Here is a 26672-nt window from a genome sequence, read left to right on the forward strand (position 1 = left end):
TTTCATGATCTTATTTATTACACATATGCAAATAACCTTGTATTGAGCACTCATATCTACCACATTATATCAAGCTCCTTAGCTCTTTACAAAAGAACTTAAGAGCAACATATGAAACAAAATAAATAAATATATATTTAGATTTGTGACTAATGTGTAGCCTGTATGCTTTTGGGAGCAGAAGGATCTAGTGACAGTTAATATTTTGTCTGAGAATGATTAGTTTTAGGCACCACTAACAGCGAACCCCCTCCCCCTTTACATAAACAAAAGTTTCAATCCAGAGAATTCTTCAATGTTGATTTAAAGGCAGGCCCAACATTCCAATGGCAGACACACAAAATCCCACAAAAAGCAGGAGGTGTAGAAAATAGGGGTTTCTGGACATGATGTAGGAGCAATGGTGTTGGGACAGGGATAGTAAAGACATCCTTATACAAACAGAATACCACTCTATAAAAACCTGGCAGTGTTTATGTCTCCCTGACTAACAGTCGAGGCAGCTTTAGATTGCGTGAGAAAGACCAGACAATAGTCAGTGTTGCACACCTGTGGGGTGATTATTATCTACTGCACACTGGTGACATGTCTCAATAACGCCAGAGGCCCTCAACCCTCACTAACAGATTAGCCAGGGAGTACACAATACAAGCATAAACCACATGGGCACACCAACTTCTCCAGTACTCAAAGGGGTTAATGTTAACTGCTGACAAGCTTTTACACAGATAGGAAAAAACTAAAAAAAAATACACATGGCCAGCAAAAGATTTTTTTTTTTTAAGCTGAATATGTTAAACAATAACAGATGATATTTACAAGCAAATGGCAAAGTGATTTGTATTCACCACTGAATATGGAATATGTTTCAGTTATACCTTAAAAATCATGAAAAACCTGAATATTTGTGATTTTTTTTTTTTTTTTTTTTAAAGCCAAGAAAAAGCAAGTCTGAAAGTATTCTGAGAAATCCAAAGATTTCCCATTCGTTTAGAAAAAGGCTATCCAGTTACTTTACAAACAATAGGATGTTGTGGTCATAAGGTCAGTTTGTTTACATTGATCACCATCCCCCCATCAAGTGGCCAGGAGACCAGCAGAGCCCAAATTGCACAGATTGATAGGCCATAACTCCTAGCAATGTTTTCAAATTCCAGTCAAGCTTCAAAAAGAACCTAATGAATCAGCTAGACAGACAGTTGGGCATGCCACAGATTAAAAGGACATTCTGGGCATCTAGTGCAAGAATGAATCAGAGCATAATTTAAGAACTGCCACATTAACAGCAACTCTGAAAGACTTTGTTTACATAGTTCTCTCACAATACAAATAGGATATATTCAATTAATAGCATTAACACCTTTTATATATCCAGCACAATTTTTTTTAAAGGACCACTATAGTGCCAGGAAAACACCCTCCGCCTCCGATCCTCCCTTTCGGCTGAATGCGCATGCGCGGCAAGAGCTGCGCGTGCATTCAGTCGGTCTAATAGGAAAGCATTTACAATGCTTTCCTATGGACGCTTGCATGCTCTCACTGATTTTCACAGTGAGAATCACGCAAGCGTCTCTAGCGGCTGTCAGTGAGACAGCCACTAGAGGATTTGGAGGCTGAATTAATCCCATTATAAACATAGCAGTTTCTCTGAAACTGCTTTGTTTATAAATAAAAAAAAAAAAAAAAGGGTTAATCCTAGAGGGACCTTGCACCCAGACCACTTCATTAAGCTGAAGTGGTCTGGGTGCCTAGAGTGGTCATGTAATGTTCCCTTAATAAGAAGATAGGTACTACATTGAATAGAGTCCAGCACTATACTGACCGTGCCAATCCAACAAGCAATAGAAGAGCAAAAATGGATCACAATCAGCTGGAAACTAACCCAGTAAGACAATGGTTGCATGGGCTAAGGAAAACAAGCACATACAAAAATGCAAGTTTTCTAAATAACCATCATTGGCACATTATCCTTGGCACTTTAAGAATGCATTGACACACATAGCTGCAGTATAAGCAATAGATTGTATGACGTTTGCATTGTAACGTGAGAATATCGTACAGCAGTATATTTGGAAGATTTCTTGTTGTTTTTTTAAGTTAGGCTTAATCTATCCATGAGCAACTCACCTTGCATGCATGTCTTCCCATCCTCCATAAGCCTGACCCCAGTCGGACAAGCGCACTGATAGAATGGTTTCACCGGAGACAAGAGACACAAGTGAGAACAGCCGCCATTTTGGGTTGCACAAGGATTGGTGGCTGGAAGAGGGGGATTTAAAAAAAAAAAAAAAATTACATAAACAAAACAAAAAATATATACAGTGTCCCAACTAATAATAAGTATATTCCCCCCCCCCCTTTTTTTTTTTTTGCAATAAAGATTTTTTTAAAAAATACAACGTTTTGCTTACCTTTTTTCAGTGCTGAGGCTCCAGCTGCTGATCTTTTCACCTCCTCAATGATGGTCCAATCCAAAGCTCCTTTAAGAGCAGCATTTGGAAGCCAAAATGCATGCATGGCAAGAACATTCAAACTTCCCCATTGAAAACCACTAAATCATGCTTTCCTGCAGGGGGGCTTTTGTGTCACGTGACAGAGTTTTACTGTACAGCAGACACACTTCTAGTGGCTGTTGTAATGACAGCCACTAAAAGTGAACTTAACCCTGAAATGTTACTGCAATGTATAACATTGGTCACTGCATAAGACCACTTCATTGAGAGTTCTGGGTGACAATAGTGTCCTTCAATGTCATATTCAGGGTACAAACAAATTATTATACATATCTTCTTGTAGCTTGTCCATAATGCAAATAGTGAGATTTTATAGTACAGCCTGTGACTTGTCTGTCCATTATCTATGGCTTTAAAAAATATACAATACCAGAAGAGAAACCTTGCAGTTATAGGAGCACTCCAGTGAAATTTCTATTGAGCAATTATATATATATATATATATATATATATATATATATATATATATATATATATATATATATATATATATATATATATATATATATATATATATATATATAACTGCGGTCTGCAGCCTTTGCAAGCCTTCCCTCTCCCCTTACCAGGACAGAGGTGAATACAACTATGCCAGGGAATATATCACAGGCTTCTCATTTAGAAGCATCTGTGCTGGAACCACGCGTATGAGATTGTGGTGTTCCTAAGCTTTCGAATAAATTGTAATGCATCTCATTAAGAAGGGGGAAAGCAGGTGCAGACAACACCTGCCACTTCTGTTAGTTCTGTGGAGCCAACAGAAGAGGAAGAAAACCTGCCTGAGTGATAGTATAGGAGGAGTTTCTGTCCCCACTTATAAAGGTGGTACTTTTAAAAATCTTCAAAAATATGACAGACCCCAGCATGCTGAAGTGCTTTTTGTGGTTTACATGTTCCTTTAACAATTTCACAACATACACAATACAAACAATACTGACCATTTGGCTGTCGCTGCTGGCTAAAAACATGGATGTCCATAGGGGAGTAGATGTTTGTGTCAACCTCTCGTCGATCCTCCCCTGTGTTCTTGTTGCAGGCCAAAATAGAGTGAGTTGTCCAGTCTGTCCAGTAAATGGTGTCACCAAATAATGTCAAAGCAAAGGGATGAGGAAGAGAACCTTTTATCACCATTCTCCTGTGAAGGGAGAAACATCTGATCATACAGATTCATTAAACATACAATACACCATTCCAATAAAACTAGCCATGCTTAAATTCAGTTATTCACAAAACACACAGAATATTGCAAAGATGCACATCATGTCATATGAAATGCCTTACTCTCGGAGAAAGATTTAACTGAAAAGTCCAGCAGGTACAGCACATGCGCCTTGATTTCTTATCAAATTGCTTGATATAAAAATTAAAAAAAAAATAAAACCAGGCTTACTCTACCTGCTTCATATGAATTAATCATGATGAGATTACATTTCTACATCACCAATATCCATTCAGCATTCATAGTGAGATTACTGGGGGCAAGATAACAGATCTGGAAGGGTCACGTTGGATACATTTTTTTTCAGTTAAAGCATGCCTATTCTATTCACTAAAGGACAGCTTGGCCAACAGTTATGGTGTAGTTATGGTAGAAAATCAAATGTCCATACTGGCCCCAATTGGCAACATCTTCCAAGTTCCAATGCTGATAAAGTACAGATTGATAAATTTACATACTTCATTTACCAGTCCTTAAATCTTTATACTCATTTTGATCACAATCTTTGGACTACCTAAATAATTTAGGGACCAGTTAAAGCCAATGTTATAACAATCTGGTCTTTTGCTTTGTCAATTCATCAATATGCCAACAAAGTTCTACTTTTGCAAAAGTTATGTAGGTACCATACTATCAAGGTGTAGCATTAGGTCCTTAATGGGTTAAAATATTAAATTCTGAGGAATGCAGCAGCACCTTCCTTTCCTGCAACAATCCTTAATAGTTTTCACTTTCAACCCCCCACCCCCACCAGCTCTTTCCTTTTCCCTAAATTTTCTTTCCTTCAACATTTTAGAGGAGCATCCACGTTTTCCACTAACCAGTAATTTGTATACCTTTCCACTGATCTGAAAAGGTAACCTTTTCCATGCTGAAACCTTTGGTGTTCCAGGGAGACAATATATCCACATAAACACATGCTCCAACCTGCATGACATAGCTTATTAGTTTTCCAGATTAAAGCAGTAGCATTGTTACTTTGAATATAGAATGCAACATTCTGTTACTCAGGCACAAGTTCAATAAGGATGGGGGCTTAACGCAGTGAAAAGAAAAATTTACATACACTCAGGTTCTCAATAAGCCAGGGCTATTTCCACAAAGGCAATTATATTCAAGCTGGGGTTTTTGTCTAAGTTTTGGTGCCCGGAATAACAAAATAAAATGCTATTTGTATACCATACACTCTGCTGGAACATTACATATGCAATCCACGCTCTCTCGACAAAAAGAGGAAAAAGCTGTCTACTCGATAGAAGCGAGTCACAAGGACCTCTTTATGTAATCAGCTTGCAAAAGCAGGAAAACAAAGGGGACTTTATGGCAAATCACAAAAAAAACGACTTCTGCTGTCCATTAGTATTTCCTGCCTGTAGCTGGTGAGATTATCACAAGTGTAATCAGACACAGGGAGCAATGAAAAACAGACCCTGGAGAGGTGAGCAGCAGGGCTAAAGTAAACAAGTTTGGCTGCAAGGATCAGATCTGGAGAGAAACCTCACAGCTGGAACCATTTGGTACTTACAAATAAAACAAATTTGGGTTCACCAACCCCTGGAGGTGGGGGAATGAATTAAAAATAGAAATTGTTAGCAGACTAAAAATAAAGCACAGACTACCCCTGGTTTTTCCTTACTATACAATTCATGACACTGTATTACGTACTCATTTCAAGAGGTAATATTTGTCACCAGTTTCTATCGAACTATAGCTTATTTCTTTTTTGTTACATCTGAGGGTGTCCACAATTGGCAAGCTAACTGCATATCATAAATTCACTGTGTGCAGGATAGATGCACGTTCCTTCACTCTGTGTAAAATATTTAAATGGTTAAGAATTTTTTTTTTTTTTTAAGAAAAATCATTTGGCAAGAATCTACAAACATCCGTAACTATTCGAAGTACTTTGCAAAGAACACAGAAAGCTGGCCTTAGCACTACAGGGATTGGTGGAAAGATTTCCCTCCAAAAAAAAAGAAGCTTACAAACTTGTAAATTGTTTATTAAAATATTTGCCAGAGAACGAACGAGGCAGATGTTTATGGATCCATAGGGGTTACTTTGTTTACATTTTGTGGGGTCCTTTTCATTTTTAACCACTTTTAAATCTTCTCTGCAGTGAAATTGTATTAAAGGGACACTCCAGGCACCCAGACCACTTCTGCCCATTGGAGGGGTCTGGGTGCCAACTCCCACTACTCTTAACCCTGCAAGTGTAATTATTGCAGGTTTTTTTTTTTTTTTTTTATAACTCCACCTCTAGTGGCTGTCTACTAGCGCAGGTGCTAGAGCGTCGCTGGACGTCCTCACGCTGTGTGAGGACCTCCAGCGTCGCTCATTTTCCTATAGGAAAGCATTGAAAAGCATTTTCAATGCTTTCCTATAGGGAGATCTAATGCGCATGCGTAGCATTGCCACGCATGAGCATTAGGTCTCCCCGACCGGTGGGCGGGATTAGTCTCGCCCACCGGCCGATGCAATCACAGGTAGGAGCGGTGGCGGCGGAAGAAGCAGCGACGTGGGACATCGTCGCTGTCTCTGGTAAGTTACTGAAGGGGTTTTCACCCCTTCAGCAACCGGGGATTGGGGGTGGGAGGGAGAGGGGACCTGCAGTGCAAGGAAAACGGATTGTTTTCCTGGCACTGGAGTTTCCCTTTAAGAGACACTAAGCCAGGGCTCGACAAATCTAGGCGTCCGGCAGGCAGAGGGAGAGTAAAATTAGTGTGTGTATGTGTGTCTGTGTCTCAAATCAATGAGTGTGTGTCACTGTGGGTGTCTGTCTAGGTGGTTGGGCTCCCTTCCGAAAGCATGGACAACTCCATTGTCTGAGATCAATCTTGGGGAGGTTAGCCAAACCAATGCTTTGCCATAGAAAAGCACTGGGAGGCCATTGCGCAGCAAGATGACGTACTGTGCCAATCAGCATCTCTTCATAGAGATACATTGAAACAATGCATCTATATGGAGAATGATAGAATCCACGCAGAGTGTGGAGACACTGAATGTAGATGTAGGACTAGGAAGCACCTCTAGTGACCGTCTGAGTGACTGTCACTAAAGGTGATACTGGTCAGCAATGTAAGCACTGTCCTTCCTCTGAAAAGGCAGTGTTTAAATAAGGGCTTAACAAATTTGCTTTGAATGTAGAAACCAAAAGAAGAAAAAAAAAAGTTAGGAGCCAGGTTTTTCAAATGTCAAAATACAATTCTTAAAGGGACACTATAGTCACCAGAACCACTACAGCTTAGTGTAGTTGTTCTCATGTTTATAACCTGTCCCTTAAAAATTTTCAATGTAAACCTCTCATGTATGCACCCAATTATAATACACACACATACACACTTGCATTTGTATCCATACTAACATATTTCTGTTCATTATTCACATTCATTACCCATTGCAATCAGAACTGACAAAGCTGCATCATCTACATAACAAGTCAGTTTATGCCTTCAATGAAAACACCACTTTGACAGATTAGTAAAGCTAGTTGTTAAAATGCAACTAACAAAAGCAACTACTTATTTCTGTGCTTAAACACAAGCAACAGAGCGGTATAGATCATGCCTATTTTCTATCCAGTCGTGAGAATATAATTCTGGTGCAGACCTATGATTGACTAATATACAAAGTGAAAGGAATAGAATGCTAATGGCCCATGAACTAACACTACCTGCCATATGATGCAAAGTGTATTCATATATATTTTCTTAAAACTTCTGCAACTAATAAAGCCAATTTTTACTGAAGTCAAGAGAAAGTGACAGTTACACATACAAAGCTGCCAGTCAGCTGGTAATAGCCTCTTCTCTATGTTTCAAAGTAGGGATCGACCGATTATCGGTTTTACCGATATAATCGGTCGATATTCGGTATTTTCGGCAATATTGGTATCGGCCAATATAGCTACCGATATTGCCGATAATACCTCCTAGGACCGCCAGGCTCATTACAAGCCCGGTGGTCCTGGGGGGGCCGGCAGCAAGCAGTTTCTTACCTTGACTGCAGCTCCATGTCTAAATCTCGCGAGACCCGCGGCCGCAGAGCGTTGCAACGGGTTACCATGGCAACACTCCGCGGCACTAAGGGCAGCGAGATTTACACTGGGGAGCTGGAGGCAAGGTAAGAAACTGCTTGCTGCCGCCCCCCCCCCAGGACTTAACAAGCCACCGGACCACCAGGGAATACTATAGCCCCCCTCCCTGGTAAGAAGCAGGGAGGGGGAACTAAAAAAAAAAAAAGAAAAAAAAATTGAAATATTTTAAAAAATTAAAAGAAAAAAACGCCCCCCCATTTTACAAATTACATCACTACACAAACACACACACACTGCATTACATACATACACACACTACACACTACACACACACTACACAAACACACACACTGCATTACATACACACACTACACAAACACACACTACACAAACACACACAAACACTACATTACATACACACACACTACACAAACTGCATTACATACACACACACTACACAAACTGCATTATATACACACACTACACAAACACACTGCATTATATACACACACTACATTATATACACACACTACACAAACACACTGCATTATATACACATTACACAAACACACACACTGCATTATAAACACATTACACAAACACACACGCTGCATTATAAACACATTACACAAACACACACACTGCATTATATACACACAATGCATTCACTATACACACTACACAAACACATTCTGCGTTCACAAACACACACACATTACATACACACACTACACAAACACACACTGCATTATATACACATTCTGCATTCACTATACACATTACACAAACACACATTCTGCATTCACTATACACCCTACACAAACACACATTCTGCATTCAGTATACACACACTACACAAACACTGCATTCATTATATATACACACTACACAAACACAGCATTCATTAAATACACACTACACAAATACTCACTGCATTCACTATATATACACACTACACAAATACTCACTGCATTCACTATATATACACACAACACAAATACTCACTGCATTCACTATATACACACACTACACAAATACTCACTGCATTCACTATATACACACACTACACAAATACTCACTGCATTCACTATATACACACACTACACAAACACTCACTGCATTCACTATATACACACACACACACACACTACACAAACACTCACTGCATTCACTATATACACACACACTACACAAACACTCACTGCATTCACTATATACACACACACTACACAAACACTCACTGCATTCACTAGACACACTACACAAACACACACAGCTCCCCTGTCTAAACACACTTCATCCACTACATGTGGCATGTATAGTTTGTGCATTTACCTTTAGGATTAGTTTATTTTTTAAAAATGGTAATATCGGCAAGTTATCAGCTATCGGCCTGAAAGTTCACAGATTATCGGTATCGGCTCTAAAAAATCAATATCGGTCGACCCCTATTTCAAAGCCTACTGTTCAGACCACCACTTTGAAGCACACATCAGATTTGTTACCTTCAGCAAGGAGGGGAGGGGGGAGGAGAACTGTACTAGGTTTTGAAAAATTTGGAAAGGGGGAAATAGAGGAATGGGATGTACCTATTTATTTTAAGGAAGTGAGGGAAACGACAAAAAAAACAAAAAACACATGATAAAGGATAAGAAGAGTATTAGACATGTGCTTCTAGATGTGGGCAAATAAATTGTCAAACGTGCAAAAGCAGTTCCAGCATGCTTGTAGCTGTTTACACAAACAGTGAGCCTTCCAGGGAATAAGAAACAGGACAGTAGTTAAGTGGTTAGTGCAGATCTGAGTCAGGTTCTTTTTCAAAGTGGTTCTATATTCAACCTATCCTAACAGGATCAAAAGGTAGACTACATTTTGTAAGGTACTTCAATACCTTTGTTACAGACACCCCAGAATGTATCAGCCTTGTAAATGCACTCACAAATGAAAAATTATTAATATCCATCTGCTTACAGTTAGAGAATAGAACAATTTTTGCAAATACATTTCCAAATGCACACCCATTTTGACCATGTGCCTGGAACTTTATGTCCAACGACCGTGCCAAAGTAGAATTCTATCACAACCATGCCACACAGGCAGCAATATATCAGTCTATTCTGAGAATGAGCATCTTTCAGCTAGTCTTCAAAATGATAGATATTTGAAGAATAGAGTTGAGCGGACACCTGGATGTTCGGGTCTGGCCAAACTTTTTTCCAACGTCCGGGTTCGTGATCGAACTTGACCCCGAACCCCATTGAAGTCATAAAATACCACTAGATGGAATCTTTGATTTTAGCTTTGGAAGAACATAAATCAAAATCTAAAGCATGACTGTCAGAAGGTTCAACAGAATTATCCATTTGAGAGAGGGTTGGAGTGCAAGGTATTCTCTTTCCTTGTTCAAACGGAGCTCAACTCCTGATGCATAGAGAAAATGCCTTCACAAAAGCCTCTGCTATTGTGTACATAGTTTATACTAAGTGACCCATAGGTTGAGGAGGCGGTGATCGTGGCGGTGTAGGTGGAAGCAGTGGTGGAGAAGGTAGCCAACACTTTTTTATATATATATATATATATATATATATATATTTTTTTTTTATTTTAATTGGGGTAGCCCCCAAAATATTGGGACATATAAAAAGAGAAAACTGTTCCGCAGAGCGATTGACCCATGCGTGCTGCATCTGAAACTCCACTATCGCCTGCTGCTGCTTGCACAGTCTCATGAGACGGTGAGCGGGAAGGCCGAAGTTACGCTGCAGTGCAGACAGGCTAGCAGCAGCAGGGTGAGAACACCAAAAGCGTGCACAGACGGCCCGCACTTTCTGCAGCAGCTCTGATATATCTGGGTATACACCGTGGCATCACAAGGGCCACCCAGAACTGGCTCAACTCCCATCAAGCTAAGTTCCCAGAGATCACCCAGCTCCCCAACGAGAAGGCGACTACGCATTCGTATGTCAATCCATATCAACTTTTGATGCCATTGACTGCGCCTACCATGGTGACCACGGGTAACAGGGAATCAGGGTTCGATTCCGTACAGGGACCCTGACAAACGGCTACCACATGCAAGGAAGGCAGCAGGCGCGCAAATGACACACTCCCGACGCGGGAAGGTAGTGACGACAAATAACAATACAGGACTCTTTAGAGGCCCTGTAATTGTAATGAGTCCACTTGAAATCCTTTAACTCTGATCAATTGGAGGGAAGTCTGGTGCAGAGCCACTGACCCGTGTGTGCTGCAGCTGAAACTCCACTATAGCCTGCTACTGCTCAAACAGTCTCTCCAGCATGTGCAAGGTGCAGTTCCACCTTGTGGGCACCTCGCATATGAGGCAGTGAACGGGAAGGCCAAAGTTACGCTGCAGCACAGACAGGCGAGCAGCAGCAGGGTGAGAATGCCGAAAGCGCGCACAGCCGCTACAGTGAATGTCACATCCTGTTCCAAGTTGCGGATCAGTCTGGTGATGGCTTCTGGTATCCAGTACTCTTTTTACTGAAACTGCATTAGGGTCCTGGTATGTGGCCGCACAAATGCTGGTGCTCAACACCAGGGGGCATGCGGTTACCCAGCACCAGACCCTACTAATCCATTCCACACTGTGACTCCTAATATCTACATCAGGCATACTGGGTCCCGGTTGTCCGACCGCAGCCCAGTGTCTGGGTCCCGGTCACTGGACTACGAAACTGCGAATGGCTCGTTAAATCTGTTATGGTTCTTTTTATCACTTCAACTGTTACTTGGATAACTGTGGGAATTCAAAAGATAATACATGCCGACGAGCTCTAGGGGACAGCCGCTCCGCTTTTGCACCCTGCTCCCTCTTATACTGTGCTGGTGCCTCTGTGCGACCAGCGCCTCTTCCTCCAAACTGCACACGTCACTCGCATGACCTTGATTCCATGTGGGGTCTAGGACCTCAGCATCCTCCACATCATCTTCCACCCACTCCTCAACCCTGCCCTCCTTGCCGGTATGCACACTGCAGAAAGCCACAGCAGTTGGCACCTGTGTTTTTCCAGCATGTAAAGTCTGCAAAAGGACATATGGAAATCATTTTAGAATTGTATCCAGGCAACAGTTTTCCTTATAAAATGACCTCTCCGTTTGACTTGTGAAGGTATTGCCCCAGAATTACAATATTGTTTAAGCTCTTAGCTACTGATAACTACCTGAAGGTCCGGTTCACTAGACTGTGTAATCATGAATGTGTAATCATGAATGTAACCAGTTAAACTTTGTTTTTACAGCCACTGGTTGGCCCATACATATTTTAAAACTTGTTTAATTTTGTTGTAGCATGACTTTTAGTCTTGTTTTCAACTAGTCTATAATACATATTTTTGTATGACACGGTGTGTTTTTTCATTGATTATTGAATTTTAATGGTAATTAACATGTCAACAGGCAAACGTAACCCGAATGATTTGTCTCAGTCTTGCCTTCTATACTACCTGCACCATAGGCAACATTTGTCTTTAGACTTTCTTGAGAAGCGGTAACTAGCCAGTGTTCCACACATACACCAGATATGAAGAGCACACCCCAAATGTACTACTTAGCACCCAGAAAATTAGAATGTTTACAACTGCGCTGTAAGCACACTATTAGACGCTTTGATTTGACTCTCAGATATGAAGAGCAAGCCCCAAAATGTACTATTTAGCAGTTTAGCAAGAAAACAATTAGAATGTTTACAACTGCGCTGTAAGCGCACTATTTGATGCTTATATCTGGCTCTCAGATATGAAGTGCACGTGACTAAAATACTTTTTAGCAGTCTAGCACCCAAACATTTTTACGTTTTAAAACTGCAATGTGACAGCAGTATTTGATGCTCCTATTTGACTCTCAGATATAAAGTGCACCCTACTAATGTACTAGTTTGCAGAATTATTTCCTAAGCTGTCCCTCACAGCGGCAGCATTCTCTCCCTACACTAATAAGACCTCATGTGCGTGAGGCGCTACGCGAGTCCAGCTTATATATAGAGGCTGGGTCACATGCTGCCCTGCAGCTTTTCAAAACGCGCCACTAAGTCGCCGAACTCCAACCCGAACATACAGTGATATGTCCGTGTTCAGGTCCGGGGTCCAAAAACTAATGTTCGGTACGAACCCAAACTTTACAGTCCGGGTTGGCTCAACTCTATTGAAGAAATGAAGGGACAACAAAAACACACAACATATACAAATAGATACATTTTGCATTCATATCGACATATTGCAGTTTCAATATGATATGTATATCATGATTGGGTGAGCATTGAGCTAACCTACCCCCAGAGAGTTCAGCCCATCACTGCATTCCAAGTTGGACAAGATTAAAACAAAATTATGGAAGTGTGAAGTTAGCATCATCAATGTGGATGAGGAAGGGGTAATCTATTGGTGCTATTGAGAGCCCTGGTTTTTGTTAAAGTGCTCTCAGATATTGCCTATTGAAACGTTGATCTGCTGAACTCTGATTATATGGACACATTAAACTGAACACTTTTTCAAATCCAGGAGTGCACCTTGATTATAATTATATATATATTATTTTTTTATTATTAATTTTTTTTTTATAGTTGCAGTGCTTAGATTGTCCCAAAAACCTGTCCTGATTTCAAGAAATATAGACAGCTATAAAATACAAAGCGATATTACGAAATTCTGACTTTAAATTCTAACTTTATACACATGACAACAACATGTTATCACCGCACATAACTTTTACATATACTAATATAATAGCACATAGAACGTCCTTTCGCTTGCAGAACACCCACAACTATTAGTCATGTGAATTCAGCAAGTTGCAGGAATTAGTCCAGTAATGTTATAGTCAATGCAGACGATATAGCATCATACATTTGCACCAGATATTAAAGTCAAACATTCACAATCAAGAAGAACTTACCTATTTGTTCCATCCAGGTTACACTTGTGAATGAAGCTAAGTTTTGCATCTGCCCAGTAAAGTGTTTGCTCCTCGTAATCCAACGTCAGGCCATTAGGCCAGTAAATGTCACTGTCTATAATGACAGATCTCAAGGATCCATCCATACCAGCACGTTCAATCTTTGGCATCTCTCCCCAATCAGTCCAATACATGTATCTAGATGCAAGAAGAGAAAAATTAAGAGATTATATAGAAATATTCTGTATGCTACAACTTCTTCTGATGAGCATTATATGGTTGTAGGTCTTACAGTGAATAACCAACCATAAAATTACTTAACCCCTTTACTAACAAGCAGTCAGGGAGGGGAACAAAAAAATTTTAAAAAAAACACCAGAATCAGACAAGTTTGGTATTCTGGAAAGTAATATTTAAAATGGATTTTCATTGCAATAGATGCAGACAGAACATTATTTAATGGAAAGAAACACAAAACATATGGTTGGACTTTGACAAATTATCAAATAATGAAGTTACCGATAAAATAAAACCATGTTGTAAGTGAATAACATTTCTGAATATGACTTTATTCCATGCACAGTCTATGTTTCTCTCACAAATACATTAGACCCCAAATCACTCAGTTGCGTGCTAAGAAGTGGGTTTGCACTAGAGGGCTTGTAAATCCAAAAAAAAGTAATGCTGCTTAATAAAAGTCTCTAAGAGATTGAAATGTTGACCTTGTTCATAAGTATTAGCCGACTAAAAGCATCATTACATTTCTTCTTGTATTGTATGGTTGTATTATGATCTTGTATGGGTTTGTGTCTGGAGGGGAGAGCATAACATCCAGGTATATTGTATAATTTTGCCACATTACCAAGACATTGCTATTACAATATTGCCCTCACACTGCAGCCACATTGTCTCTTTGGACACACAAGCACACAAAAGGACATGGAGGGAGAGAGGGGAGGAGACCACTAAGACAGGTATGGGAGGTACTGAAGGTACAGGGAAGGGAGAGGAACACTTACTATTCTTGGAAACTAAAAAAAAAAAAAAAAAAAAGCTAACTGGCATGTATATTTTGTGTATTTACCACTTAATAAAAATAAATAGTTGCAGAAAAAAAATAATAAACATGTTCAGTAAACCTTATATTTGTGTAGAAATGTTTATTTTTTCAAAATGGTAAATGTACAGAATATCGGCATCTGCTCTAAAGAAATCTACATTGGTCGATCCCTACTATCTGGCACTTAGAACATCAGAGTTCTAAGATAATTCACTGAATGTCAAAACAAAAAAAAATTGAAAAAAAGGAACTGTAAGGGTTAAAATTGCATCGACAGAGGTAAAAGATCTACAGAAACTCTTGGGAGAGTATGTTTGTCTTATATAGGGATTACCATACCTAAGAGAATGTTGTGCACAATTAAGCTTTACAATTTACAATGCTCCACCTTCAAATGACAAGTTTAAACAGAAAGCCATGCCACCTTCAATTAGCAAGTCATTATTAGAATCATACATACGGTGTTCTGTAAACCACAAGATTTGTATACAACGTTTGGAAAATCTCCACCCACTAGCGAACAGAGAAATTTGCCAGGTTTGATTATCAGGGCCAATTTAGGTCCAGTTTCAACTTAGTTTTAAACGAATTATTGGGGAATCCCCATAAAAAATAAAAACACTTTATAAGTAGTAAAGGTAACCCTGTAAAAAGGCACATTACCGTGAATATTATTGCTGTGTAGCTCTGTTATACAGACACACCAACAATATGGAACTCCTAGAAAAGAGGGACAGGGGGATTTAGACAAACATAGGGACACTTAGAAGCTCATGACATTACTCACATAAGAGAGAAGCTGTCATGTGTAACACAACAGTGTGTTATTTCCAGGGCATTTTAGTACAAACACATCCCTTAAAAGACATACCGTATATACTCTAGTATAAGCCGACCAAAATATAAGCCGAGGCCCCTAATTTTACCCCAAAAAACTGGGAAAACGTATTGATTCGAGTATAAGACTAGGGTGGGAAATGCAGCAGCTACTGGTAAATTTCTAAATAAAATTAGATCGTAAAAAAATTATATTAACTAAATATTTATTTACAGTGTGTGTATGAGTGCAGTGTGTGTGTGTGTGTGTGTGTGTATATGAGTGCAGTGTGTGTGTGTGTGTGTATATGAGTGCAGTGTGTGTGTGTGTGTGTATATGAGTGCAGTGTGTGTGTGTGTGTGTATATATGAGTGCAGTGTGTGTGTGTGTGTATATATGAGTGCAGTGTGTGTGTGCGTGTATATGAGTGCAGTGTGTGTGTGCGTGTATATGAGTGCAGTGTGTGTGTGCGTGTATATGAGTGCAGTGTGTGTGTGCGTGTATATGAGTGCAGTGTGTGTGTGTGCGTGTATATGCGTGCAGTGTGTGTGTGCGCGTGTATATGCGTGCAGTGTGTGTGTGTGCGTGTGTATGCGTGCAGTGTGTGTGTGTGCGTGTGTATGCGTGCAGTGTGTGTGTGTATGCGTGCAGTGTGTGTGTGTGTATGCGTGCAGTGTGTGTGTGTATGCGTGCAGTGTGTGTGTGTATGCGTGCAGTGTGTGTGTGTGTATGCGTGCAGTGTGTGTGTATGCGTGCAGTGTGTGTGTATGCGTGCAGTGTGTGTGTATGCGTGCAGTGTGTGTGTATGCGTGCAGTGTGTGTGTGTGTGTATGCGTGCAGTGTGTGTGTGTGTGTATGCGTGCAGTGTGTGTGTGTGTGTATGCGTGCAGTGTGTGTGTGTGTATGCGTGTGTATGCGTGCAGTGTGTGTGTATGCGTGCAGTGTGTGTGTATGCGTGCAGTGTGTGTGTGTATGCGTGCAGTGTGTGTGTGTATGCGTGCAGTGTGTGTGTATGCGTGCAGTGTGTGTGTATGCGTGCGTGCAGTGTGTGTATGCGTGCAGTGTGTGTATGCGTGCAGTGTGTGTATGCGAGCAGTGTGTGTATGCGAGCAGTGTGTGTATGCGAGCAGTGTGTGTATGCGAGCAGTGTGTGTATGCGAGCAGTGTGTGTATGCGAGCAGTGTGTGTATGCGAGCAGTGTGTGTATGCGTGCAGTGTGTGTATGCGTGCAGTGTGTGTATGCGTGCAGTGTGTGTGTATGCGTGCAGTGTGTGTGTATGCGTGCAGTGTGTGTGTGTATGCATGCAGTGTGTGTGTGTATGCATGCAGTGTGTGTATGCGTGCAGTGTGTGTATGCGTGCAGTGTGTGTATGCGTGCAGTGTGTGTGTATGCGTGCAGTGTGTGTGTGTGTGTGTGTGTATGCGTGCAGTGTGTGTGCGTGCAGTGTGTGTGTGCGTGTGTGTATGCGTGCAGTGTGTGTGTGTGCGTGCAGTGTGTGTGTGTGCGTGCAGTGTGTGTGCGTGTGCAGTGTGTGTGTATGTGTGCAGTGTGTGTGTGTGTGCAGTGTGTGTGCGTGTGCAGTGTGTGTGTATGTGTGCAGTGTGTGTGTGAGCGTGCAGTGTGTGTGTGTGTGTGTATGCGTGCGTGTGTGTGTGTATGCGTGCAGTGTGTATGCGTGCAGTGTGTGTGTGTGTGTGTATGCGTGCGTGTGTGTGTGTATGCGTGCAGTGTGTATGCGTGCAGTGTGTGTGTGTGTGTATGCGTGCAGTGTGTGTGTATGCGTGCAGTGCGTGTGTGTGTGTGCGTGCAGTGTGTGTATGCGTGTGTATGCGTGCAGTGTGTGTGTGTGCGTGCAGTGTGTGTGCGTGTGCAGTGTGTGTGTATGTGTGCAGTGTGTGTGTGTGTGCAGTGTGTGTGCGTGTGCAGTGTGTGTGTATGTGTGCAGTGTGTGTGTGTGTGCAGTGTGTGTGCGTGTGCAGTGTGTGTGTATGTGTGCAGTGTGTGTGTATGTGTGCAGTGTGTGTGTGAGCGTGCAGTGTGTGTGTGTGTGTGTATGCGTGCGTGTGTGTGTGTATGCGTGCAGTGTGTATGCGTGCAGTGTGTGTGTGTGTGTGTATGCGTGCGTGTGTGTGTGTGTATGCGTGCAGTGTGTATGCGTGCAGTGTGTGTGTGTGTGTATGCGTGCAGTGTGTGTGTATGCGTGCAGTGCGTGTGTATGCGTGCAGTGCGTGTGTGTGTGTGTGCGTGCAGTGTGTGTATGCGTGTGTGTGCGTGCAGTGTGTGTGTGTATGCGTGCAGTGTGTGTGTGTGTATGCGTGCAGTGTGTGTGTGTATGCGTGCAGTGTGTGTATGCGTGCAGTGTGTGTGTATGCGTGCAGTGTGTGTGTATGCGTGCAGTGTGTGTGTGTGTGTGTGTATGCGTGCAGTGTGTGTGTGTATGCGTGCAGTGTGTGTGTGTATGCGTGCAGTGTGTGTGTGTATGCGTGCAGTGTGTGTGTGTATGCGTGCAGTGTGTGTGTGTGTGTGTGTGCGTGCAGTGTGTGTGTGTATGCGTGCAGTGTGTGTGTGTGTGTATGCGTGCAGTGTGTGTGTATGCGTGCAGTGTGTGCAGTGTGTGTGTGTATGCGTGCAGTGTGTGTGTATGCGTGCAGTGTGTGTGTATGCGTGCAGTGTGTGTGTATGCGTGCAGTGTGTGTATGCGTGCAGTGTGTGTATGCGTGCAGTGTGTGTGTATGCGTGCAGTGTGTGTGTATGCGTGCAGTGTGTGTGTATGCGTGCAGTGTGTGTGTGTGTGTGTGTGTGTGTGTGTGTGTATGTATGCGTGCAGTGTGTGTGTGTATGCGTGCAGTGTGTGTGTGTGTGTGTGTATGCGTGCAGTGTGTGTGTATGAGTGCAGTGTGTGTGTATGTGTGAGTGATGCAGAGCCTTGGTAGGGGGTGGGCATTTTTAATATTTTTTTATTATTATTTTATTTTTTTTATTATATTATTTATTTTTATTATTATTTTATTATTAAAAAAAAAAAATTGTCCCCCCTCCCTGCTTGATACATGGCAGGGAGGGGGGCTCTCCTTCCCTGGTGGTCCAGTGGCATTGGCAGTTCAGTGGGGGGGGAGGGGCTGGCAGAGAGCACTTACCTCTCCTGCAGCTCCTGTCAGCTCCCTTCTCCTCCGTGCCGGTCCGTGCAGCTCTTCTGTCAGCTCACACTGTAAGTCTCGCGAGAGCCGCACTATGACCCCGCGGCTCTCGCGAGACTTACACTGGGAGTTGACAGAGGTGCTGAACAGACCGCCGCGGAGGAGGAGGGAGCTAACAGGAGCATCAGGAGAGGTAAGTAACCGCACACAGCCCCCAGTCTGTATTATGGCAATGTAAATTGCCATAATACAGACAGTGACTCGAGTATAAGCAGAGTTGGGGTTTTTCAGCACAAAAAATGTGCTGAAAAACTCGGCTTATACTCGAGTATATACGGTACGTAGAACATAAAGCTGGAATGTTGTTGAATGTGCTAAAATACCCTTCAGTACTTTATTCAAACAGAATACTCTACCATGAAGATTTAAAAAAAGGCGATTCCTAAACTTATAGGATCACTATAGGGTCAGGAACACAAACATGTATTCCTGACACTCAAGTGTTTAACCCACCATTCAGGTGGCTTGCCTCCACTTAGCAATCCTATAAAAAGTATAAAAAAAACTCACCTTATTTCCCGCGCCGCGCGGGTCCGCCGGTGCTGGCCCCGCCCCCTTTGTGACATCATTGAAATGGCGGATTTTTAGCCAATCCAATGCATTCCCATAAGAAAAAGCATTGGACTGGCTAAAATTGGCATTTGAAGGGGCCAAATGCCGTTTTGGCCAATCAGGACCTCCTCATACAGATGCATTGAATCAATGCATCTCAATGAGGTAAATTCAGCGTCTCCATTCAGAGCGTGGGGACGCTGAACGGCAGGGCTGCATACTGTGCAGCCCTAAGCCAGGAAGCCCCTCCATTGGCCATCTGAGGAGTTGCTACTTGGAGATGTAAACACTGCCTTTTCTCTGAATAGGCAGTGTTTACATGAAGGGAGCTATTATACTCACCAGAACAACTACATTAAGCTGTAGTTGTTCTGGTGACTATAGTGTCCCTTTAAATAAATGTAAAAAAAAAATTGAAAAAACGCTACACACGTGTAAATATACACATTTACATGCACAAGCAACATATTTAGGATCAAGTACCATACAGTAGAACAGCAGAGAAATTAACTAAGTGAGTGAATATTAGGAACAAGGATCAGCCATTTCGGTCAGGCAATATATAGCCATTGCTACTGGAAACTGAGGTCTTGACTGGCTACAGATACAATGTTTTCGTGAGAGCAAAAAGATGACATCACATCAGCATTATTCTGCAAAGCTTTGCCTCTCTCAATCCCTTGTCCCCACCCCAAATCAAATTCTCAAAAGAAGACAAATTGGATGTATGATGGACGAGCACCAAGCATGAAAGGAAAGAGCCCTCTCCCCTGAAAAGGAATGTTTTAAAGAGTGAGCACAGCACCAGCTTTGGGATAGAAGCTTTGCGCTCAGCTGTACATCAACACATGCTCCATTTGGTGCTTTGTGTTTTGCACTCAAGTTCAAAAGCATTCCAGTCTGGGACTTATCCCGCGTCGACACAACCCCTCCTCTTCAAAACCCACCCTTTTTATGCCTCCTCTAAGAAGAAGAAGAAGAAGAAGAAGAAGAAGAAGAAGAAGAAGAAGAAGAGGAAGAAAAAAAAGTGTGAAGAAAACGTGAAAAAGGAATATAAAATGGAATCATTTTGGACAGGCTTAAGGATTAAAATGATTATTGAAAACAATCTTTGTGGTTACATGGGTATTTTTTGCTATAAGCAGAAAAAGCATCTACAGCTGGTTGTCACTCACATTATCCTCAGCAAGAAACATTTACTTCAAATGCCTTAGTTTTCATGTAATAAACTATAAACGCTAGAAGTTCATAAAGGAGGATGTGCTTGTATTTTAAAATGCTTTAATATACTCTGTACCACAACAACTTGTAAGTCTTTAGGATCTCAAACACTTGTCCATAAACATAGGTTCTACAATAGTTTTAATATCCGGATTACACAATGTTTAGTTTTGTTGGCAGAACAAAAAAATAAAAATAAAAAAAGAACGCTGGGGACAGACAGTACCATAGAATGCCGGAAAACAGATCCTGGACTTGGTCAGATGTGAGGGAATGTGTCTAGTGTATGCATACAGGTCTGCATTAGTTAAGAACATCAGTGATCCAAGCATAAATCCAGCCAATATCACCTGAATAAGCCTCTTTATTTTAATCATGCTACATAAACAGTTACAGGGACACACTATGCATCTTAACCATTTCAGCTAATTTAGAAGTGGTTATGGTGTCTGAAATCCACTCACTATTTAGCAAAGATGCTCAATCCCCAGAAATCTGTAGGCTGGACACAAATTCTGATATGCTCCACCTCACACCATTCCAATTCATACCAAGGACTGGTTGAGAACACTCCGCTATTGCTCTCAGCCCATTACTTCCCACTACCCCTGGAACAGCATGAAGTTAAGTATAGCGCCACATTTGCCAATTTGCCAAAGGGGCCTGAGCTGTAGGGTACTGAACATTCTGCTAAACATTGAGAAAATCATTTAGCAGTGATGCGGGATCCAACTCTCACAGACATCAGGCTCCATAACCACTTATCAGATTAAGTGGTGTAGGTGCCTACAGTATTCTTTTAAGAACAGATTTCATGAAACTGATTAATTCTCTTTCAGGGACATTAAAATGTTGTATTACAACTTTGCTTCCTTTGAACTCATTGCTGCTTAAGGGACACTAAAAGGCACCCAGACCACTTCATCTCATTGAAGTGGTTTGGGTGCAGTGACCCTGTCCCCTTAATCCTGTAATGTTTACATTAAGGGTTAAGACTGCTTCTGTTCGCTGCCTACCAGACAGCCACTAGAGGCTGTTCCTAGAGTTTCACAGAGTTTAACTCCATGAAACGATGCCAGATGTCCTCACGCTTTACCGCAGGACGTCCAGCACCTTGAGAACCCCCATAGGAAAGCATTGATGCAATGCTTTCCTGTGGGGGAGGCCTAATGCACAAGCAGTGTATACGCATTATATTTTTTTGGATCTTTCCAACATCAGAGGGACCTTGGCACTGGAATCATGGGAGTGATTTAAAAGGGCCTTTAGCCCCTTCATGAATGGGGTGGGAGGCATGGAGGCAGATGGACACTGTAGTGTTAGGAATACAAAACTACATCATTCCTTTAACTGTTTTTCAAAACATTCATTTTTATTTAAGTTAAAGATGCTCAAAAATGTTCTAGATTAAGGCGCACCAGAACTGCATGACTCTTCCTCTGAGGAGGAATTAATGGATGCTATAGGTGCAATCCCGGAGGCACTACAACCCGATTTACCCATGCTGAGTGGAGTCCTGAAGGCCCCAGCAAGCATAGGAGATGCAGTATACCTCCTGAGCAACATCAGACCCTGGTTCTGTGCAGACCTAACTGTGCTGCAAGAAGAGGTGACGACTGTCACGGACCGGGTTAAAATGGTGGAGGAGGATGTCTCTACCCTCGCACAATGCCAAACGGGCACAGCGGAGGAGATGCAGGTGTACGGGCCTCCTACCAGAAGGTACTAACAAGGCTAGACACCATGGATGATGCACATTGGTGCAACAACCCCAAGAATAGAGGGGTTGCAGAATCTATCACAGACGTGGAATTGCCCCACTTCACGGTTATACTACCCCCCCGGTTGCTCAAAACTAAGTTGGTGTAGGGTTCACACCGCCTTCCTAAAGCCAACAGTGTGCCAGCAGAAGCCTCCTGCGACGTCCTCCTACGATTTCTGACATTCCAAGATAGGATGGCGGTGGTGGAGGTGCGCAAGGCCAAAAGCCCATATAGGTTTGAAGAAACGCAGCTCACATTCCTAGCAGATCTGTACAGAGCCACACAAGACTGGCGGCGCTCGATTCAAAAGGTCACAGTGTCTCTTTGAGCAGGTGGGATGGGGGGGTGGAGGAAAAGCTACAGATGGGGCCCCCCCGCACCCTACTGGTCAGCAAGGATAGAGTGGTACACCAACTCATTGCTGGAGGGCTCGGATTCTTTTCTTCAGGCCCTCTGCCTAACAAGACCTAAAGCTGGTGCCTACTGAGCTGAGATGGCTGAACGAACCAGAACTACATTGGGTCGTTACTCAGCCCCAGAGAAGAAGTAGCAGATGGATCTGGAAAAGTTACACAGACCAGAAGAACTTTTAATAATTTTTTATAAAAATTTTCTCTTTTTTTGTATTTACTTTCCTTTCCACTGTTCTGTCTTTCAATTTTAGTTAACTTCCTCAGCCTCGGCCGGATTAGAAGTGAAAATTATAAAATGCTAAATTTCTCTACCTCCCTACCCCCCTTGGTGCCTAGGGGTTATTGGGCACCAGTGGCCATCCCGCTACTCCGCGTACTACAGTAATCTGGGCCACCTCACAGAACTGGCCTGCCCACCTGAAACCTGCATACCACGGAGATTGCTAGCAACACTGAATAAGGTTATCAGGCCCACTTTAAGCCATAACACCGCAATGATTAGCAGTCACTACCAGGCTCTTAATTTTCAAAATCACATGGTCCAGTACTTATTTCACGCACCTATCCCCTTAAGGGTCCCACTAGCTTGCGGGAAACTGTCTTTCCTTTAATACATCTCGTTACATATTATTATAAATTGTATACTTTCTTAAAGTTTGTATACTTCCATATTTTAAGCACTCTGTCAACTCAATCTTATAGGCAGCTCATTACCTCAGCAAGTTCAGGGCTTTTGTCTTTGCATACAATCTTTGAATTCAGCTAGCCACGTGTGTCTCTGAACCTCATGCCTGCTTTATGTTAAGCCTAGTCTGCCTATGCCCCATGTTACTAATGATAGACAGGACTGCCTAGCATGTTTATATACCTTTTTTTTTTTTTTTTTTAAGTGTGCAACGTTCATATATGCCATGCTTTATACAACTATGTATGTAATTTTATGACTTGTCTATGCTGTTGTGGCCTCAAGAACTTCTGGTCCTACCTATTATCTGCATCGGAAAAAAAATAAATGTTAAAAAAAAAAATATATATATATATATATTCTTATGAGGGCACAATATTTACTTATTATCTTGCTCTGTCACAACTGTATTAGAGCACAACCGATGTATGGCTGCTATCAGGTTACAGATAAGATCCACTCATTCCACAGGGTAAATGGAACTAATCTTGGGGATAAACTACTAATAAGGTCTGCACAATGGGGGTTAATGGAATGGTATAAGATTCTGTCTTATGTAGGAAGATGCAGGCCGACACACTCCCACTAAATAGTGCAATGCAGGAAACCTAAAAGGGTAGATATTTTTTTTATGTATATTTTTTAGAATGCATTAAAAATAGGGAGTAGTTTTTACCATAAACTATTCTTCATATTTTTTCAGGGAGTAACAAGAAGAAAGATACATAATGTGTTCAAGATATAACTGGTATGTGAGCGCTCCAATTAATTATGCAGATCTACATAAAAATCAAGATGAAAATATCAATAAACTTAAAAATGACCAATCTCGCCGAGATCACCACAATAACCACCATAAACCACAATTGAATGTACTGGGTGAGTCTTATCTGAATCAGAATACTCTACACATATATATAAGAGTATAACAAAATATCATTTATTGTATAATAAACTAATCATAAAAAATGAAACAACATCTCAAAATGTCCAGTATCAGATGTAATCGTGATGAATAGTAAGGGGCCCCTTATTCATATTCTTGTCGACAAAGGACTGATGTAAAAAATCCGAGATGTGCACATTAGCATAAAAACTATATGTGAACTCAAAAAAGTTCAAGCAGTAGGCTCCAGTCCAGTCCGTGAAAAAAAATTTATATATAAGTGGATAAACGGATAGTGCCCAGACGACCAAGCCGTCTTACGGAGAGGGAGCTCAAACACCAGCCAAACACCCTGGTCAAGACTAAGAGGGAAGCGATAGGGATGGCCCCAAAGGTGAAAAATCACATCCAGATATGGAAAACTATGGGGATATCACTTCAGCAACTTACCCTATCCGTCCGACCATCGGGTGAGAAACTGGGAGCACATAAACTCCAAACCGTGAGGGCTGCAGGAAAAAGGCCGTTCTCGCCAGGTCGCTTGCCGAAAATCAATGGCGGGTCGTAAAGGACGAATCGGCTGGGAAGTTCAAATCCGTCGGCGGTGTGGTGAGGTAGCAGACAGCACGTCTACGCGTTTCGTCCTAGCTGGAGGACTTTTTCAAGACAATGTCTGCTGTCTAAGAGCCGGGTTTATATACCCACTCTTAATTGATTCATAGAATGGTCATGATTGTTAATTGATTCATAGAATGGTCATGATTGTTAATTGATAAACTGAGATCATTACAGATCTAAAGTAAATGGTCATAATTGTTAATTGATAAACTGAGATCATTACAGATCTAAAATAAAATATGCTGCAAGTGGATAGAAAAACACAAAATATAATAAACGAAAACATATATCCTTATTAGGACAATCTCATATTATTAACATCGAAAAATTATATATATATAGACATAAAATAAAGATTAAAAATATATTTTTATTTTTACTTTTATTTTTACTAATAAAGTATTTCAATCTCAAGTTTAACAGAGATAATTAATCAATCTTGATTTGTGAGCCTTTTTTTAAAAATAATAATAATGATAATATAGTTCAATTGTTTTATAAAAATCTGTTATTTATATATATTAGATTAGGAACAAGAACATTAAAATAAATGTTGAGCACTATATTTTTGTATATATATTTATATGTATAATTAAGAAAAAGAACATTGGAAAAAAATGCTGAACACTCATATAGGATTCATATAAGTGTTAAAGAGACCATGGGGTCTAAGGTGAATCGTAATATATATGTGGTTCCCGATTCATCCTCTCCCACATATAGAGACAGTGAAAGATCTTTCACTCACAGGGACAAATAAGTATGTCTTCCAAATTTTAAATGTTACATTCCACTTCTTCATTTAACCCATTGGGAGTAAGTGTGTTGAGTCTAAAGATCCATTTAGTTTCTGCTGTAATTAAGGCTAATTTTCTATTGGGTATATTCTCTGCAATATGCTCGATGCCCATTACTAAAAGCTGTGAAGGGTTACTGTCATGGGCCATTTGGAAGTGTCTGGCTACTGGAGATTTTTTATCACGGTTGCTGATGGCTCGTCTGTGTTCCCTGAACCTGGCTTTTAATGGTCTCGAAGTCTGACCTACATATAGCAAGTCACAAGTACATATCAACAGATATACCACAAATGAGGTATTGCACGAGATTCTAGTGGTTGTATGGAAGTTCTCATCTTTAGAGGAAGGGGGAAAATTCTTTTTTCCGTGACATATGTGTTGGCAGGTTAAGCATCGGGTGGCACCACATTTGAAATTTCCTGCTTCACATAATATCGATGTTTGATTAGTTTTTGCAGTCGGAAACTTGGAAGGGGCCAATAGGTTCTTTAGATTCCTATTTTTACGGAATGTTACTCTGGGTACTTCAGGGATACTGAAACGAAGCCATGGATCCAACCGCAGAATAGACCAATGATTTTTTAGGATATGAATGATCTGGTTGTACGCCCTATTGTACGTTGTCGAGAAGATGGGACCTTTATTCTGACCCACCTCTCTAGTACTGATGTGAAAGTCTATCCTCGGTTTAGGTCTCCTTATTATCGGATGATTCTCCAATAGAGATAGAATCTCCCTATGTTTGACTGAGGGGGAAGGTGATGAAATCAGTATATCAGCTGCAAACCCAGGGATAATTATAGAGTTCTTTCCGTCCATTCCAATTTTACGCTGGTTGATAAGGGAATCTCTATTGAGCCCTCTAGCCTTCTGGTACGCCCGACCAATGATGCTAGGGTCATAATTCTTATCCAGAAATCGCTGGCAAAGGTCCAACGACTCCTCTTCAAAATTCTCCAAAAAGGAACAATTGCGTCGGAG

At 41.3% G+C, this 26672-nt stretch overlaps 1 protein-coding gene across 1 annotated transcript in view; it reads right to left on the reverse strand.

The window, feature by feature from the left end:
- LRP6 (LDL receptor related protein 6) overlaps positions 1-26672 on the reverse strand; it is an 85042-nt gene that overhangs the window by 43621 nt on the left and 14749 nt on the right. The window contains exons 3-5 of the mRNA XM_063447637.1: positions 13682-13879; positions 3452-3648; positions 2128-2259 (exon numbers count right to left, since the gene is read on the reverse strand). Of these exons, the coding sequence (XP_063303707.1) occupies positions 2128-2259; positions 3452-3648; positions 13682-13879 (527 nt within the window). The remainder of the gene's footprint in view (positions 1-2127; positions 2260-3451; positions 3649-13681; positions 13880-26672) is intronic.

This window comes from Pelobates fuscus, chromosome 3 (genome assembly GCF_036172605.1).
Source record: "Pelobates fuscus isolate aPelFus1 chromosome 3, aPelFus1.pri, whole genome shotgun sequence".
NCBI lineage: Eukaryota > Metazoa > Chordata > Amphibia > Anura > Pelobatidae > Pelobates > Pelobates fuscus.